Genomic DNA, 19,117 nt, shown 5'->3' with positions numbered 1-19,117 from the left:
GCTTGGCACTTCTGTCCTCCTCATAGGTCATGCATAAGTTTTTATTTTCTATAGCTGCATTGTTCTGAATGTCCTGGGCAGGGATTCCTAACAAATTAAAGAAGCTTTTTGCTTCTCTCCTTTAAGGGCAGTGGGGTGTGTGTGTGTGTGTGTGTGTGTCAGATGATTTATACAAAGCTTCTGATTTTCCCTTCTGCTTACGGAATAAGGAAGCAGTCCTGTAGGCTCCTGTAAGTCTGACAAGAGACCTAATAGAATTCTGTGGCAGATACTTTTGTACTTGTGGAGTTTTTGAGACTCCTTCCTGCTGTTTATGGCATTGTAACATATACGGCTGCATTTTAGGGCATTTTTGCCAGGTTTCTCAGTTTCCCTGGCCTTTGAGTGGTAAAGTATACCTGATACAAGAGATAGATACCCTTTGGGGGGGGGGGTCCTGCCTGGCTTGTATCCCTGAGAATGGCTCCCTGGCCTCTGTGTGAATTCTACAGCAATAGTCCATGAAAAAGGATGACCAGTCAAAATCTTTCTGGAATCTGGGACCCATCCAGACTGAGTCAGTCAATGGCAGGTACACGGACTTGTATGGATACGTCAAATGAGTATGTGTGGGCCAAAGTCTGGAGAGAGACAACTTGAATAAGCAGAGACCGCAGGTTTAGGGGAATGCCATAAAGAGGAGGAAGAAAGGGGAAGGGCAGTCATCCATGTCCTCTGTCCCCATGAGTCCCAGTTGGGCCTGCATCAGTGACAAGGCCCAGCACAGAGGCATCGACTGAACCTGATTTGACATCAGTCCAGCTTCTCAAACTTTGCCTCCTAAGTGAATTGGGACCCAGGAGGATGAACATGAATCCAGGGGCATTTGCCATATCTGGAGGACATTTTGTCAAGTATCTTACTTCTATAAATAAATAAATAAATAAAATCGGGGAGGATTTTATTCTAGAATAGATCTATACTTAATAAAAAGTGTTTTCTTACAAGGACTTGTTGAGCTAAGACAGGGCCATGCAACCCTGTGGATTCCGAATCTCTGATGTACTACTACTGGCCCTAGTCTGAGGAACAGGGAATTTGTCCAGATGTCTGATCTTGCAGGTCAGAAGCATGAAACCCAAAGAAGAAAAGCGCTTTTTTCTCCATTTTATGTCTTCCAATCCGAGAAACATAAGGGCGGGAGTGAAGATTAAGAGACTGAATATGAGTAAGTGATTAGCCGGGTGCCTTAAAAAACGAGCCCAGTGATGAGCACTGGGTGTTATGCTATATATATGTTGGCAAACCGAACCCCGATAAAAAAAATACATACCAAAAAAAACACCAAAAAACAAAAAAAAGTGCCCAGTGAGGAATAAACGGGCGCTTTCTGCCCGCCCCCCGCGCCCCGCCCCGCGCGCCTCGCCCCGCCCCGCCCCGCGCGCCCCGCCCCGCCCCGTCCGCGCCTCGCCCCGCCTCGCCCCGCCCCCGCCCCGCGCGCACCGCACCGCCCCGTCCGCGCGCCCCGCACCGCCCCGCCCCGCGCGCCCCGCACCGCCCCGCGCGCCCCGCCCCGCCTCGCCCGCGCGCACCGCACCGCCCCGCGCGCACCGCACCGCCCCCGCGCGCACCGCCCCGCCCCGTCCGCGCCTCGCCCCGCCTCGCCCCGCCCCGCCCCGCGCGCACCGCACCGCCCCGCCGCGCGCCCCCGCCCCCCCCCCGCCCCGCGCGCCCCGCCCCGCACCGCGCGCCCCGCCCCCGCCCCGCCGCGCGCCCCGCCCCCGCCCCGCGCGCCTCGCCCCGCCCCGTCCGCGCCTCGCCCCGCCCCGCCCCGCGCGCCCCGCCCCGCCTCGTCCGCGCGCACCGCACCGCCCCGCGCGCACCGCACCGCCCACGCTCCTGCTTCCCCGGGCCGCGCCCGGCAGCCGCTCGCGCCGCCAATCCGGTAACCGCCCCCCGCCGGGCCCCGGCAGCCCCTCCGGCCCCTGGGGCCCAGGCCGGCCGATCCCGAGCGGGGCGCCGCTCGCTCGCTCGCCGCGGTGACCGCGCCAGGCCGGCGGGCGCCCCCTTGGCCTAGCCAGCCCCGCGCACGAGCCGGCGCCTGGGCCCCTGGCCGCCTCCGCTTCCCGCGGCCGCGCGCGGCGCTCTGCCCGGGGGAGCGGTAGGGGTTAATCTGCGCTGCTGAACTTGTCGCGGTTGACCTCGCGTGGCCGCGTCAGCCTCGCCGGCCCCTTCTGCCCGCTCCAGCTGCGGCGCCCTGCTCGGACTTGGAGGAACCGGAGGCTCGAGGGTTTTCCAGGCTTCGCGCCTCCTGTAGGGTTTCGGCAGGGCCCGCAGAGGCGGAAACTGTTTTCAGAAGCTGGGAGTGCGCCTTGTCCTGGAGGCCTTATCAGAACCTCCTTGCCTGACCCAGGGCCTGGTGGGTGACTGGGAGGACCTCCTTGACAGGGTGACAGGGGCCTGCCTTGAGCCTGCTGGGGCCACCACCCCCAGGGGCGCTGTCCATGATCAGTTGCCAGGGACTCAGCCCTTGGGGGTCCAAGTCCCTGCCCTGCCCCCAGCTTTATCAGAAAATTTCTTCACCTCGCTGGGTCCTTCCCGAAATGTTTCCTGGCCTTGGGGCTTTAAAACCAGAGCTCCTGAATTCACCCAGAGAAAGGTATTCAGAGCTCAAGCTCAGCTCAGACATGGCACCTGGCTCCTGGGTACCTAACTGATGCGGCATTGTGACCAGAGTTAGACCTTGGGTGCCCTTGGACACTCGCCCTTCCCACAACCCCAGAGAGTCCTGAGTCCCCACAGGGCCAGTTAGCCTTGGCTAGACAGTACTAAGGGTACTTGCCAGCACTTCTAACTACTCCAGAATTAGGCTGAGAGGTAGGGCACTGGTTTTTAATGAAGATGACTGGGCCATTCTAGTTTGCCCGGAGGAGTTTCTTGGGACATGAGACTTTCAGCTTTGAAACTAGGAAGGTCCTGGGGAAAGTGGGACAAGTTTGTTACTGTATTTTTAACCCTGGCTGCACAATAGCTTCATACATGGAGCCTCTCATCTAGAGGGTCTAACCTGATTGATCCAGGGAGGGTCTCAGATAGGAATATTTCTTTTAAAGCTCCCAAGTTGATTCCAACAAGCTATCAGAGTGAGGAACTACTCGATTATAACCTAGGCAACATTGCTGTATAACCACTGAAGGTGGTTACTTTTTGGGCATAAGTGGACGGAGGTGTCTCTCAAAAGGGTGTATAGCCAACTGTAGTGGTCCTCTCCTTAACAAGAGGACTATCAGAATGGCAGTGGCCTTATTGCTATGGTCTTTTCCCAGTTCCCTTATTGCTCGACAGCAAGGATCAAACTTTCTCCTTTCCTGGCATGACTTGGTACCTCCTCTCCCAAGGTCCATGGATTTGCCTCATGTCGACTGGAGAGGTCATGATTTGGACAGTCTCAGATGAAGCTGTCATGAGACTTGACAGGGATCCAGTCTCTTGGGCGGGGATGCTTACACCTATGAGTGGTGGTCTGGGAGCTAGCTGAAAGTGCTGTGTATACTTCAGCTTCTTCCTGTGGGACTGTTCCCTCTGCAGGCTGCCAGGATCATGTGGTATGTCAGCACTCGGGGGATGGCCCCACGGGTCAACTTTGAGGGGGCTCTCTTCTCTGGCTATGCTTCCGATGGGGGTCTCTTCATGCCCGAGGAGCTCCCACAGCTGGGCATAGAGACCCTGCATCAGTGGAGTGCGCTCTCCTACCCCAGCCTGGTGAAGGAGCTGTGCACCCTCTTCATTGGTCCTGAGCTCATTCCAAAAGAAGTCTTAAATGGTGAGCATCCCCCAGCCTCCCTTCTCTCCCACCTCACTCCACTGCCAGGCCAGCACCCCCACAGAGCTGCAAATCCATCACTTAACCCCTAGGCGGTTTCTAGTCCTATTTCCCAAACCTTGGAGTTTTTTCCCCCCAGATTCTAGAACCCCAGAAATGTAAATATCCCCAAAGAGTTCATCCATTCCACCTTCTATCTTCAATGAGATGAATGCCATGGTGGTCTGCAGACAATGTTTCTCAAAAACCTCTTCAAGACCAGAGATTTCACCAACATCCTGAGATGCTTGAATGTTGGGATATTTCCTACCTGTACATAAAGCACCTGGGCCTTTAGATAGCTGTTCTGTTTCATTGAATGGTAATTTTGGAAGGGACCTTGAGAGTGTCCTGGACCAAACTATCCTCTCAAACTAGAATGTACCCATGGACTCCTCTGGGGATCCTGGTTTTTTTGTTTTGTTTTGTTTTTTTAAAGATTTCATTTATTTGAGAGAGAAGGAACAGGGAGAGGGGCAGAGGGAGAGGGAGAAGCAGGCTAGATCCTGGGACTCCAGGATCATGACCTGAGCCCAAGGCAAATGCTCAACTGGCTAAGCCATCCAGGTGCCCTGGAGATCCTGTTAAAATACAGATTCTGGTTCAGTAGGTCTAGGGTGCACCTGAAAATTCTGCATTCCTAGCAAGTGTCCATGGGCTGCTGGTCTATAGGCCAAATGTGAAATAATCCACAATGCGATGTTGAGAGTTTAGGGCTGGAAAGAAGGGGACCACTCAAGAATGTGGTCTGATAGCACTGATGGCATTGCCTGGGCACTTACTAGAATTCTCAGACTTCTTCAGACCTACTGCACTAGAATCTGCATTTTAAGATCCCCGGTGATTGGTCTGTCAATTAAGGTTTGAGGAGCACCACCTAAGATGACCTGCCTTAGATAGGATTATATGTAAACCATCCCAAGGTTCTGGTATCACAGGTGTGAAATTTAGTAAAGCAAAAACAAACAACGTCTGGTCTTTAGGAAGGAGCATTAGAAGAGATGAGACACTGATTTGTTTGTTTCACAATTGTTGAATTGAACCTCTGCTGACCTACATGCACATGAGAAATCCTAATGATAAAGTTTATAAAGTAGAAAATGGAAGTCTTTTTTTTATAAATATTTTTTTAATTATTTATTTATGATAGTCACACACACAGAGAGAGAGGCGGGGGGGCAGAGGGAGAAGCAGGCTCCATGCACCGGGAGCCCGATGTGGGATTCAATCCCGGGTCTCCAGGATTGCGCCCTGGGCCAAGGGCAGGGGCTAAACCGCTGCGCCACCCAGGGATCCCAGAAAATGGGAGTCTTACAGCACAATTTCTCTTCTCTAGGGAGCATCTCTGTGAGGAATCTATGAACAGTGTTGTTCATGTCTTTTCAGACTTTTTTCTAGGATTATGTAATTATACTCCTATGCAGTCTCATTTGGGATAAATGTTTCTGGTCTCTTATCTGGTAGCAGGAGATAGAAACTTCAAATTCAAAAGTGTAAAGAAGTGGGGGGGGGGGAGAAACTGAGGAAGAGATAATGCCCTTCCTCCACTGTCCAACCCCTCTCCCCTCACAGATCTGATCGACCGGGCCTTTAGCAGATTCCGCCACAGAGAGGTGGTCCATCTGTCCAGGTTGAGGAATGGGCTGAACGTGTTGGAGCTGTGGCATGGGGCCACGTATGCGTTTAAGGACCTGTCCCTCTGCTGTACAGCACAGTTCTTGCAGTACTTCCTGGAGAAGAAGGAGAAGCACATCACTGTGGTTGTAGGTGTGTGTTGCGGGCGCGAGGGCCGGAGCCCCTGAGGTGCCTCACTTGCTAGTATTCATCCATAGGATGCCCTGCATTGATATATCTCAAGGAGTTTGTATTACGGGTTCTTCTAGAGCAGGATTTGTAATCTTTTCCTGTGCCACGGACCCCTTAGACAGTCCGGTGGAGACTACGGAACCTTCTCAGAGTAGTATTTTAAGTACACAAATTGTATAAGGTTATCTGATACCAAGTCTACACAGATTCCTTGATTTCTGTCCCAGGATCTCTAGGAAGTTCATGGACCCCAGATTAAGTACTAGATTCCAACTCTTCAGGTATTTGAATTAGACATTGCCGCATGTGGCAGGAATGCTTTGGGGGCTATTTCTTTCCTTTTCCATCTACCTTGATCTAAAGAGGAGGGTTATTTTTTCTTCATACCCAGGAACATCTGGGGACACAGGGAGTGCTGCCATTGAGAGTGTTCAAGGGGCAAAGAACATAGACATCATCGTTCTGCTGCCCAAGGGTCACTGCACAAAGATTCAAGAGCTCCAGATGACCACAGTGCTGAGGGAGAATGTCCATGTGTTTGGGGGTGAGTGCTGGGATGGAGGCTCCAGGTAAAGCATGGCCACCTTGAATGGGTCTATTTTGGGAAATGGGCTGGAATACAACTAGTCAGGTGATTAGTTGACCATCCTTCCTCTTTTTTCTCTGTCCCTCCCTTTCTTCATCAGTCATGAGGTTGGTATATGCCTTGGCTCAGTTCTAGACAAGCTCTTGGCAACACAGTTTTATAAGCTATCAGAGATGACAAGTGCATAAACAGGTACTGACAGTAGGACCCAAGAAGTGTAGGTTGAAAACCATACCCCAAAGAGTGCCACCTCTACGTAAGTTCAGCCTACTGGTGCCATGTATACAGGCAGCCACCAGACCCATAGCCTGAGCCAAGTGCCTTGGGTTTTGTTCCAGGGCATTGAACTTTAGAGAGCACAAACATGTTAAATAACTATATTAAAAGAATGTCCTTACATGTTAACAGCTCATGCCCTCCCTTATAGGATAGAAACAAGTAAGTCATGCATTTGGTTAGTAGTCTAGGAAACTACTCGGTAGTATCCATTTTTGGAGATACCTCTTCCTGGGCCACATCATAAATTTTGCCATGTTGTACTTGCAGAAGAGCAAAAGGAGCAAAAGAATATCTCCTTTAATATCAACATCTATTCTGTAGAAATCAACTGTAAAAGGGCAGGATGAGCTTGAGTGGAGCTGTCCATCTTATTTCCACTTTTCGCACCTAGCTAGACCCCAGGTAGCCACAAAGTAGGGGTGGGGGATATGAGGAGTAGGGGGTCTTAGTGAGGTTTTGTAGACTGTGGCCTTGGGAAAGCTGTCCAGGAGGCCTGGCTTGGTTTGATCACTCACTTAGCAGGAGAGCAAATGTGATGGCAAAAGATATTCCTCCCCCAACTCACCTGGCCTTCTGGTGTAATCCCATAGGGGATGTTTTCATATAACACCGGTTTTGTCAAGGAGCAAAAGCATAGTGCAAAGAAACCTTACCCGTAGGAGTAGCATGAAGATCCTTTGTCGAGGTGTTCAAAAGTAAGCAAAAAGCCCTTCTCTTTTCTTTAGCAAGCACATACACATTCCAATGAAAATTTCTGGGTTTAGCTAATGCAGATGTTGGAAAATCTTACACATTAGCATTGGTGGTTGCCCATATTTGGCTGCATTTTCCTGCACTCATTGCAAAATTTTGATATATGATAATCTGGGCTCCCAAGGGTCCCTATTATACCCTAAGCACTATAATTGCTAGTTATGGAGGTAGAACTATCTTTGCCTAGAAACAAAGCAAAGAATAACATTCTGTACCTCTATTCTGCCAGAGGAGTACCAAGGATGTACTCCTTCCTTGCCTTATAGCAGATATTGGAAGGCTTTTACCTCAGAGCTTATATGTAAGCTTGGTTCCTGACCACAGAGTGGAGAACGGTGCATTTGTAAAATAGTAGTAGAAATGTGGATGATGATGAGTGCAACATGTCGTAAATGTAGAGCCCATGAGGCATTTCTGTTTTGCACATGTTCTGAGCTTCAAGAACTAATAATACAGCAGACTTTAAAGAAATTAATTTTTGTTTCTAAATAACACTGTTCAGGTCCTTCCTTTCCTTTCTGGAATCTTCTGATTTGGTTTCTAGGAGGATGTGTGTTCGTTCCAGAGCTGAGTGGTTATGTTTTTTTCTCTTAGACTAGGGAGCCCAGGGAGTAGGGAAGGGCCACCTGGATTGTTGTGTGTTGGACACTGATGTTTTTTAAAGTCATCATTTTCCATATATATTTTATACTTGGTTCTTCTTAAGTGCAAAATAATCAGCAGGTGCTAGTTATAGATTATTTGGGATATTTTTGGCTGGAAGTAACAGAAAATCTAAGTCAGACCAACTTGAGCAAGAATATTTTCCAGCTTATGTAAGTGAATGTCTAGAGGTGAAATAGGTTCCAAACAGCTGATTTAGCGACTCAACTGTCTGTCAGTGGGGACCCAGGTTCTTTGCATTCTCTGCTCTGCCTTCCCCAATCCTAAGGCTCATTTCCCTTTTGGCATGTGATGCTTACTTAATGTAACTAAGTCTCTCCTCCTGTGGCTCCATCTTAAGAGCAGTGAATCTTTTCCTAGAACCCCAGCGACATCCCACTGGCGTGTGGGTAGATCTAGAGTCAGCCCCCTGGCCTCATTGCTGCTATACAGTGGAATGAATAACAACCTTGATGCCTATTCTGGCACTTCCTGCAGTAAATCTTACCCCTCACCTTCAAGTTTGGATCTGGTGGAGAAATAAACCCAGGTTCCAGATAAGAGATCAATATTGGCTTGATTGCTCATTGAGTAGGATTGAGAAGCACAACTTGGACTCATAGCCAACTCACCATAAATTTCCCCAGTAATTCATCCTTAAATTAAATTGTGTCCACACCCAGTTCGGGGAGGAAAGGTCCATGCCAGCTTACCTACCACATGGAGCAGAGAGCAGAATGCCTCTCTGTGATCTGAGAGAAAGGCAGAGCATATGGGAACAATAACTCTACCCCCAAGCCCCGGTGGAGGACCATGGGGTAAAGAAGGGATCAGCCTCTTGCCACCTCATAGCCTCAGAAACCATCTCTCCTTCTTCCTGGAGAGTAGGGCAGGTGGGCAAGGGCTCCAAGGAAGAGTTCTTTTAAAAAAAAAAAAAAAAAAAAAAAAAAAAGATTTATTTATTTATTTATTTATTTATTTATTTATTTATTTATTTATTTATTTATGATAGACATAGAGAGAGAGAGAGAGAGAGGCAGAGACACAGGAGGAGGGAGAAGCAGGCTCCATGCCGGGAGCCCGACGTGGGACTCGATCCTGGGACTCCAGGATCGTGCCCTGGGACAAAGGCAGGTGCTAAACTGCTGAGCCACCCAGGGATCCCCCAAGGAAGAGTTCTTTTCCCAATATCCCACCTAGGAGGTTGATCATTTATGTCTAATTTCTTATAATGGTAGAAATGTTGGAAGTATGACCACAGGAATATGAGACGTTTCTTTCCTTGAGTTGCTTAATTTTTTTTTAAGATTTTATTTATTCATGAGAGACACAAAGAGAGGCAGAGACACAGGTAGAGGCAGAAGCAGGCTCCCTAGAGGGAGCCTGATGTGGGACTCAATCCCAGGACCCAGAGATCGAACCCTGAGCCAAAGGCAGATGCTCAAACACTGAGCCACCTAGGCACCCTGAGTTGCTTAATTTTGAGTCTAGAAACCAGGCCAAGACCTGGGAGAGCAGAAACTAAAGCCAAGTGAAGGTCCCAGCTGGATGGGCCCAGTGTGGTAGGGCCTTGTTGTAGGCAAGTACTGGCGACATGGGGGTTCTTCATGCTTCTGACAGCTACCCTCTGCTCTCTCCCCTGACAGTGGAGGGCAACAGCGATGAGCTTGATGAGCCCATCAAGGCCGTGTTTGCCGACGTGGCTTTTGTCAAGAAGCACAATCTGATGAGTCTGAATTCAATCAACTGGGCCCGGGTCCTTGTGCAAATGGCCCATCACTTCTTTGCATATTTCCGGTGTGCACCATCCTTAGACACATGCCCCCTGCCCCCCGTGGAGGTGGTTGTGCCAACAGGGGCTGCTGGTAACCTTGCAGGTAAGGAGACCCCTGGGCAGAAATGGCCTTTCCAGAAAAATGCCTGTGACCCTAGTTCTTCCAGCTGCCCTTTGGCTACAACTGGGAGGAGAAAGTTCGAGTCCTCGCGCTGAAGGTGACAGGCAACCACACAGAAGGAGTCCGTAGCAAACCTCCCCTGAAGTCCCTGGGAGGGACATCCCAGCCTTTTGCTGCAGCAGGGAAGGATGGGCTAACCCCACTCAGGAGAGTGTGGAGAGATGAGGTTAAGGTTCAACCTTAACCTTCTGGTTAAGGCACTGGCACTCCCCACCTCCAGATATCCGGACTTTACCCCCAGCCTCAGCCAGCTGCCTAGTATGAGGGCAACTGGCACAACATGTTCCCACTCCTAGAATACTACCCAGAGACCATGTAAGGTGGAAAGAGGTGTGGACTTAGGGTTCTGGCCCCAGCTGAATGGCCATGGAGCAGTCCCTTAGATTCAGCTGCTCGGCTGTAAAAGCAATATTGGATAGCTTATCATATCTCTCAGGGCTACCGTGAAATGCAAGTGAGATCCTTCATGTGTGTACTTGAACTTTGTAAGGGTGAAGTGCTGTGCTGCTGCGTGGCAGTAAAATCATCTTAAATAATAATAATAAACATTTATCCAGCACTTACTGGGCATCAGGCAGCCCTCTAAGTGCTTTTCACATATCAACTTATTTGATCCTCACGTGCACCTATGAGGATGGTACTCCCATCCCTGCTTTATAATGAGGAAGCGGAGACAGCTAAGTTAGCCAGCTTGTCCCTGCTTACACACGGGTCATGGCAGAGCCAGAATCACCACCTCCAGAGCCTGCATCCTCTTGAGCTTGCTAGGCTGCATCCTAACGGGCACCACTGTTTCTGATGGTTCTGTCGGCAGCATTGTTTCTGATGGGTGCCAAAGGTGGCTTCAGTGAGACCGGGAAAGCATCCTAGCAGTCAGGAGGCTTCCTGACTTCTTCCACTACCATGGGGGTGAGAAGAATGGCACTGGCGGTTAGGCAAGGATAGCTCATCTTCATTGGGGGAGAAAAACACACTGGGCTCCCCATTTGCATGAATGGTGCTGCCTGCACGTGTCCTGGTGCCTACCACAGTGGTGGGCACAAAACGAACACTTGCAGAGAGTGTTCCTATCGATAACTGCTCCATCAGGAACTAGCTGTTTAAATTTAAGCCCCTGGGCCCTTTTGAACATCTATATCTCCTCTGCCATACACCAATAGCATGGGGTTTACAGGCGGATCAAGGGAAGTAAGAATGTGAAAGTGCTTTGCAAAATTCAGAGTGATGTTGGGGTGATGTGGTGATTCCCTAACTCCTCTTAATGACCCTCCACAGATGAACCATTCATGAAGTATGTAAAACCTTCCTTAGATGACTACCTTTTAGGACTCTCTCCCTCTCTCAGGGTGAGGAATTCCTTCTTTGTTCCATGCAAACAGAAACTGCTGGCAGGGTGGGCCGAGGGCACTGCTCTGTCCTTCTCCATGGGGACTCTCCAGGAGGTGCGGTCTATCTGAAGGCGCTGCTTCTAGGAGGCTGAGTCAGGGTCAAGAGCATGTGCCACTCAGCAGGGAACCTTCATTTTCTCTTCTGCAAGTGGTAGCAGGCATGTGTGCCTGGTGTGTGTGTGAGAGAGACTGCTTTATTGTTATATGATTCACATACTATACACTTCACCCGTTTAAAGTATACAACTGAACAGTCTTTAGTATATGTGCAGATTTGTGCAGCCACCCGCACAGTCAATCTCAGAACATTTCATCACCTTGGAAAGGAACCCTGTTCCTGTTAGTGGTTACTCCCCGATTCCCCTCATTCCCCCAGCTCCAGGCAACCACTGATCTGTTTTGTCTCTATCGATTTGCCTGTTCTGGACATTTTATACAAATGGAATCGTGCAACTTGGGTCCTTTTGTGTCTACCTTTTTTCACTTTATATGTTTTCAAGTTTCATCAATATTATAACATGTATGAATACTTTTTTCCTTTTCATGGCTGAATAATATTCCACTGTGCACGTATACCACATTTTGTGTATCCATTTATCCATTATTGGACATTTGGGTTGCTTCAGTTTTATAACTATTATGAATAATGCTGCTATAAACATTGGTATGTAGGTTTTTGTGCGTTCCTGTATTTTCCCTTCTCTTGAGCATATATACCTACAAGTGGAATTTCTGGGTCACATGGTAACTCTAGGTTTAACTTTTTGAGGAACTGTCAGACTTTTCCAAGGCAGCTGCACCATTTTAAATTTCCACCAGCAACATATGAGTGTTCCAGTTTCTCCACATCCCACCAATGCTTTGATTCTAGCCATCCTAATGGACATGCAATGGTATGTCCTTGTGACTTTGGTTTGTGTTTTCCTTAAGTTGAGTATCTTTTATGTTCTCACTGGCCATGTGTATATCTTTTGGAGAAATGTTTGTCCAAGTCTTTTTTGCCCAATTTTAAATTGAGCTACTAGTATTTTTATTGTTGATTTGTAAGAGTTATCTGCATATTCTGTATCCTTAATCAGATATACAATCTGCAAATATTTTTTCCCATTCTGTGAGCTGCCTTTTCATTTTCTAGATAGTGTCTTTGAAGCACAAGTCTTCAAAATCTTCAAAAAGCACAAAAGTTTCTTAATTTTGATGAAGTCTGGTATATCTAAATCTCGTCTATTTCTTGTACTTGGGGTATCATGTCTGAGAAAACTTTGTTCTTCTCCCTTCTTGTCTTAAGCTGGGTGCATTGCTCAGAAGATGGGCCTGCCCATCCGCCTGGTCGCAGCAGTGAACCACAATGACATCATCCACAGGACTGTGCAGCAGGGAGACTTCTCTCTGTCTGCGGCCATTGAACCAACCTTGGCCTCAGCTATGGACATTCAGGTAGGACCTGTGGGAAAGTGTGCACCTGGTCCAGGTGTTGATTGAGTGGGCATGGTCAAGAACGGACATCAGTGTGGCCCCTGGCCTTCCTGCCTTCCTGCCCAGGTGCCCTACAACATGGAGAGGATCTTCTGGCTGCTATCTGGCTCTGACAGCCAGGGGACAAGAACCCTCATGGAGCAGTTTGAAAGGACCCAAAGCATGAGTCTACCCAAGGAACTGCACAGCAAGGTCAGTCACCTCACCATTCATGCATCACAGAGAAGGTGAAGGGTGTAGCCATGAAACCCAACAGTGATTTAAAAATCTGTCTAAGGTAAGAGGGTACCTGTTTCTTGAGCACCTGTTATGAGCCAGGTACTTTTGCAGTCACTTTCTGTGAATTAATTTAGTGAATGAGGAGAGGTAGTAGAAAGCATTGGTTTAGAGTCAGACAGGGCTTGGCTCTAAGCTGGCTGTGAGAACTTGGGCCCGTTTCTTAAACTCTGTGCCTCAATTTCCTCATAAGTGAAGCGGGACTAATGAGAATGCCTATCATTGTTGAAGATTTAAGTCAAATAATACCCATGAAACACTTTGTATACTGCCTGGTAATTCAGGGCTTGATACATTGACTATTATTATTATTTTTATTTATTATTGTTGATTTTCAGCAGTAGCAACAATTGGAAGCTACTTTGCCCAACTGGTATGAACAGAGACATCTGTCCTCTTGAGTTTCTTTCTTTCTTTCTTTCTTTCTTTCTTTCTTTCTTTCTTTCTTTCTTTCCTTCTTTCTTTCTTTCTTTCTTTCTTTCAGGAAAAGGAGTAATTTTATTTCTTCAGAGTGGTAGGAATCTAGTTAAGAAGGATTGCTTTTATTTAATTTGTTTATTAGTTTTTTTGAGAGGGAGAGAGTGTGTGTGAGTGGACAGGGGCAGGGGGAAGGAGAGACAGAGGGAGAGAGAGAATCTTAAGCAGGCTCCATGCTCAGCACAGAGGCTAATGTGGGGCTTGATCTCACAACCCTGAGATCATGACCTGAGCCAAAATCAAGAGTTGGACACTTAACTGATTGATCCACCCAGGTGCCCCGATTACTTTTATTTTAATGCAACTTGGTGATGGTCCACTTATTTTACATTAAGAAAAAGGATTTCATATGTTGATGTTGTCTTTAATTTTCTCTACCACATCCCATCAACTCATCCAGACTGTATGTCCAGTGACCAGGACCTCACTACCTCACACCAGCTCTCATCATTACGAGGTTCTGTATGCTGAGCTGGGGTCTCCTCCTTCGCACCTGTGCCCTGGGGAATAGTGTGATTCCCATATTCCAAGAGAATCTTCGTTTCTCTGTTGAGTCTTTCCAGTTCCTTTAGCAGTCCCTTATATGACCAAATTTTACACAGTCAATGACTGTCTTCAAGGGTTGTTCCCAGAACTAGATATAGTTCTCTGGGCTTAGCTACCACCCATGCAGACCACAGTGGAATTTCAGTGTTCCCTGTGATGTCACCTGTCTTAACTTGGGCCACTATCACAGAGTACCAGAGACTGGGTGGCTTATAAACAACAGACATTAATCTCTCTCAGTTCTGGATGCCAGAAGCCCGAGATCAGGGTGCCAGCCTGGTTGGGTTCTGGTGGGAGCAACTTCCATAGAAGTGGCAGACTGCCAGTGTTTCCTCATAGCTTCACATGGTGGAAAGATATTTAGCAAGCTCTCTGGCCTCTTCTTATAAAGACACTAATTCCATTCATGATGGCTCCACCCTCCTGACCTAGTTACCTCCCCAAAGTCCCACCTTCAGATACCATCACATTGGGATTAAATTTTTCACATATGAATTTGGGTTTGGGGGGCAGAGAACACAAACATTCAGACCATACCACAACCAAAGATCAGCTTTTTTGGTTAATGGTTTGTTTCAATCCCGCATTCCTTCTCATGTAAATGAGGTGCTCCAGGGAAACAGACACCAGATCCCACACTGCTTCATTCCCTCCCTGGATGTACACATACAAGACTTTCCACCTGCTGGAACAGCCATCACTCATTCCTTCATTCCTGTATCCCCTGTAAGCTAAGAACTGTGCTAGGTGCTGGAGATACAAAGATAGAACACATTCTTTGTCTTCTGTGAACCCACATCAATAGCACACAATAAATTTTCAAAGAATGATCAGATCAACCCTCCACACTGAGGGGCCAGTGAGAAGGGAGTCTTCCTCTGTCTGAGGATTGGGGGAGGCTTCCTGGAGGAGGTGTGACCTGGGCTGGGGAGGTGTTCTTGCACCCACCGGAAGGGGATACACCGATGACAAAGCATCAGAAATGTCTGAGTCCCCATAACCTCCTGTGTTGTGTCCTTTTGTGGAACAAGACTATATGCTAATTTGCTGATTCATGAGCTAATCCTAACTGAATTTATTGACCTGAAACTCAGACGATCCTTCCCCCAAGCTGAGTGAATCAACTTAAAACTGGGAAACATAGGGAGCTAGATTTTTCTCTGAGCTAAAGCTGAGCTCTTTGAAGATACCATCTGAATCTCTGGTGTTGCCTGCCTATGTTATATAGTGAGTTTTTAGTCACTTTCCCTGGGTTTCCCCTGGCCCTGATTCCCACCCCTCTGATCCTGGGACCTGTCAGCTTTCAGGGGCAATGACGTCTGAGTCCATGTCGGATGAGGCCATCACCTGGACCATGAGTCGCTGTTGGGAAGAGAACCAGTACTTGCTGTGCCCTCACTCAGCTGTGGCTGTGGGTTACCATTATCAGCAGACGGATAGGCAGCAGCCCAGGTATGGGCCACAGGCGCCTGGGTCACTGGGATACTCTGGCTTTCAAGGGCCCTCCTCTTCCCCAAGCAAGGGAGACAGGAATCTGCATGAATGGCTTTCATGGGCTTGACTGGTGCTGTGTGGAACTGTGCCCTGAGAACTGTGGTCCTGGAGGAGGGTGTGTGATCAATGTTTGGGGATGGTCACTGTGAGGTAGTGGGTGAACTGGGTCTCCAGCAAAGAGGAGCAGTTTTCCTGGCAGTGTCATTGTAGAGAGGGGTTGAAAGTACCCAACATCTGCCTCTTTCTCTCCCTTCCTTTCCTCTCTGTGCACCACCCTATCCCTACCTCCCCTGTTCCTTCATCTCCTCCCTCCTTGCCTTCTCCTTTCCATATCTGTCCCTCTGTTCTCTCGCCTGCCCTCCTGTTGCCACCTGCACCACCCCACAGCTTTCCCCGGTGCTGTCTGGCCCCCGCCTCTGCAGCCAAGTTCCCAGAAGCTGTCCTGGCAGCCGGGCTGACCCCAGAGACCCCTGCAGAGATCCTAGCTCTGGAGCTCAAGGAGACGCGCTGCACCCCAATGAGGAAGGGTGACGACTGGACACTGATGCTTCGGGACACCATTGAGAGTCTGGGCTGGCAGCAGAGGGGTCACTTTCTGAATGCTCCCAAATAGCCAGGCTGGGTTGGATGGACTTCCTTCAGGCTTCAGACCCCAGGGAGGCTTGCCCTCTGAATTGCTTTGTGCACTTTCTCCTCATTAAGAGTTGTCATTAAGAGAATCTCAGGAGGCTGCTGAGCATGGTCTGGTGCTGGCTTTGCTTTTGTGGCTGCTGTGTTCTCACCATGGTGGTCCTGTGCCCGGTTACTGGAGCTGCTGGGTGTGGGGGTATGGGTGGATGGGGTGTTCCAAATGGTGCAGGAGCATCCCTGCAGCATGTCATCGTTTCAGACCTGCCGATGAAGAGCTTGAGCTCAAGGTGGGCCTCAGCTCCAGGGGTAAGACCCCTGATCCTGAATCTCTGCAGGTGGGGGCTTCTCCATCTATTAACACAGGTCTGAGGTTCACAGTCTCTGAGCCTTGGTTTATCTGGTCTCCAAGCCAGATCCAGAGGTATTCACCTGCCTCGTCAGAGGCTCCCCTCTTGTTAGAAGTGTGGGACTCCCTGGAGTAAAAGTGCACCTTCAGTGTTAGGATGATCACTCTGTGGCTTGTGAGCAGAGACTAGTGGCTACCAAGTGGTGGCAGGGTGCCAGAGGGTGTGCTGCGTCTTCCTGCTGCTCCAGACTTGTCCGGCACTGAGGGGCAACAGAACAGGCAGGGGAACAGGCAGCGTGCATGGTGGTGGTGGACAGAGTCAAGATTTGGTATCACCAAATCAAGGCCATGTGGGAAAGCATGCACCCCAAAGTGCAAACAGAATCAAGTTGCTCTCTTGCTCTTCTATCAGATTCCCCTGTTGTGTTAATCTAAAGCATGTGTCATAGCAGCATTAACCACTAAATAAGGTCCAGATGCCTGCATTTCCTTAGGTACCTCCATAATCATGCTGCCTCAGAGAGGTCACACTGTCTTTTCCTCTGAAAACATGACTCACTTTCTCCCCTCTCCATGCTTTCCACCCTGCCTTTGCCTCTGGGAGACTGTCCTTCTTTGATAAGTCCTGCAGATTGTTTACTGCAGAGTTGTCCTTCATCAGGCCAGATGGGATCAATGGTTCCTGATTCTGGCAGAACTTCAACAGTAGCTTTCCTTCTACCCTGTTTTGTGGTTCCCCACATCAGATATCATCTCCCCATCTCGAAGTTTCTTGAAGACAAGAATCACTGCTTTACACAATGGGCTGAAACTTTTTGGATTTGCCCCTACTGATCAAAATGTTTTTAGAATTTGTTCTCCCAACATGTGGATACTAAATTATATGTAAACTACTACTAAATTATATATAAACTATACTGGCCCTGGGATCTCCTCAAAATGCACACTTCTGGCCACCTTCATAGATGAATCTCTGGGTCTGGGGTGGACATCTGCCATTCTTACAGATTCCCTAAGTCTTCTGTGCACTCTAATTTGGGAAACCCTGGCTGGGGAATTTAAGTGGATAAATAATTTATTAATTGTGAGGTGTACTTCACTTCCACAAGGGCATACTTTATTGCTCCTACAGTTTTCATGATCTAGCCTTGCACTGGGGAATTCAGTAGCTCCTAGCCACATGTGACTCTGAGCACTTGAAATGCAAATAGTGTAACTGAAGAGCTGAATTTTTAATTTTTAAAAATTTTAATTTACGGGCAGCCTGGGTGGCTCAGTGGTTTTGCACTGCCTTCAGCCCAGGGCGTGATCCCCGAGATCCAGGATCGAGTCCCATGTCGGGCTCCCTGCATGGAACCTGCTTCTCCCTCTGCCTGTGTCTCTGCCCCCCCCTCTCTCTCTCTGTGTGTGTGTGTCTCTATGAATAAATAAATAAAATCTTTAAAAAATAAATGTAAAAAAATTTAATTTACATTTAAATTTCAAAACTAATACTTGATTCAGTCATTAAAATCTTTTAAGTAGTTTTGGAAAGATGCAGGTATGTGAATCTGCTTTTTCGCTATAAATTTTATGAAGTTTAAATATAGATACGTATTCCCAATGAAAATTTAGTGTTCTAATTGAAATACACCGTAAGTGTAAAATACATGCTGGACTTCTAAGACTTCGAATGAAAAAAAATCTGAAATATCTCAGTAATAATTTTATATTGATCACAAGTTGAAAGGATATTTTTTGATGTGTTAAATAAAATATATCGCCAACTTTAATTCTGTTTCTTTTCCTTTTACTAGGATGTTTAAAGTTTTATATGTGGCTTGCCTTTGTGGTTCACATTGCATTTCTGTGGACAGCAGTGATCTAGAGTTTAGCATTGGCTTTGGGTCCACATAAACACACTGCAGATTGTTGCGGGTTTAGTTAAATTACTGCATGAATCGAGGGGGAGGGGTTTAGACTAACACAAACATGTGAAGGTCCACACAAGCCCTATGCTCTGGACATGGAGGGGGTGGTGCTTTGGAACATAGGTGAAGCAGGCACGCACACAGGGAGTTTGGGGGGACACTACAGGGCGCTGTTGTTACCATTCTGAGGGCTGTGGGGGAGGGGGGTGTATCCAGCCTCCTTAGCCCCATACCCATGCCCTGAGGTCTAAAGAAGCTGGTCACCCAGGTTGATCTCTGCCTGCCATTCCCACTGCAGAGCATGCCAGCCCCACATCTCTGTGATGCCCAGGGAGAGAACGACTGGAAAATTGGACATTGAAGCATGACATTCAGTACAAAGAGGGAAGGGCAGGAATGCTGGACCCACAGGAGGATGATAGAGCATTCCTAAAAGAATGACAATGACCCTTCCAGGCCAAAGCACTGCGCAGTTGTTGAGACCCTGTAATATCTTCATTAGCAAACATGTTGGAGCCCCAGAGTCTGTTTATCCACTAGGCACTATAGGTCTGATGCTTAGGAGTCACGATACATTTAAAGACCTATGAAAATGTTTTCATTTCTTTTAAAAATCAAAAGAAATAATGAGGGACGTCTGGGTGGCTCAGGGGTTGAGCGTCTGCCTTCAGCCCAGGGCATGATCCTGGAGTCCTGGGATCGAGTCTCACAT

The 19,117-nt window shown here is 48.2% G+C and overlaps 1 protein-coding gene across 5 annotated transcripts; it reads left to right on the top strand.

Moving 5' to 3' along the window:
- The first annotated feature begins 1,841 nt into the window (after nt 1–1,841).
- Nucleotides 1,842–18,267, top strand: THNSL2 (threonine synthase like 2). 5 transcript variants are annotated; one of them, XM_055327507.1, is made up of 9 exons: nt 1,842–1,924; nt 3,568–3,802; nt 5,414–5,608; nt 6,039–6,191; nt 9,554–9,784; nt 12,539–12,687; nt 12,793–12,918; nt 15,326–15,477; nt 15,907–18,267. In XM_055327507.1, the coding sequence occupies exons 2-9, from the start codon at nt 3,580–3,582 to the stop codon at nt 16,130–16,132; spliced, it is 1,455 nt and encodes a 484-aa protein (XP_055183482.1). In that variant the 5' UTR covers nt 1,842–1,924; nt 3,568–3,579; the 3' UTR covers nt 16,133–18,267. The 5 variants fall into 5 exon arrangements, with proteins under 5 accessions (XP_055183482.1, XP_055183484.1, XP_055183483.1 ...); XM_055327509.1 differs by lacking the exon at nt 1,842–1,924 and adding an exon at nt 1,931–2,398; XM_055327508.1 differs by lacking the exon at nt 1,842–1,924 and adding an exon at nt 1,931–2,638.
- Nucleotides 18,268–19,117: the final 850 nt, after the last annotated feature.

This window comes from Nyctereutes procyonoides, unplaced genomic scaffold (assembly GCF_905146905.1).
Source record: "Nyctereutes procyonoides isolate TBG_1078 unplaced genomic scaffold, NYPRO_anot_genome, whole genome shotgun sequence".
NCBI lineage: Eukaryota > Metazoa > Chordata > Mammalia > Carnivora > Canidae > Nyctereutes > Nyctereutes procyonoides.
Note: the sequence above shows the minus strand (reverse complement) of the source record. Positions and strands in the feature narration are given on the sequence as shown.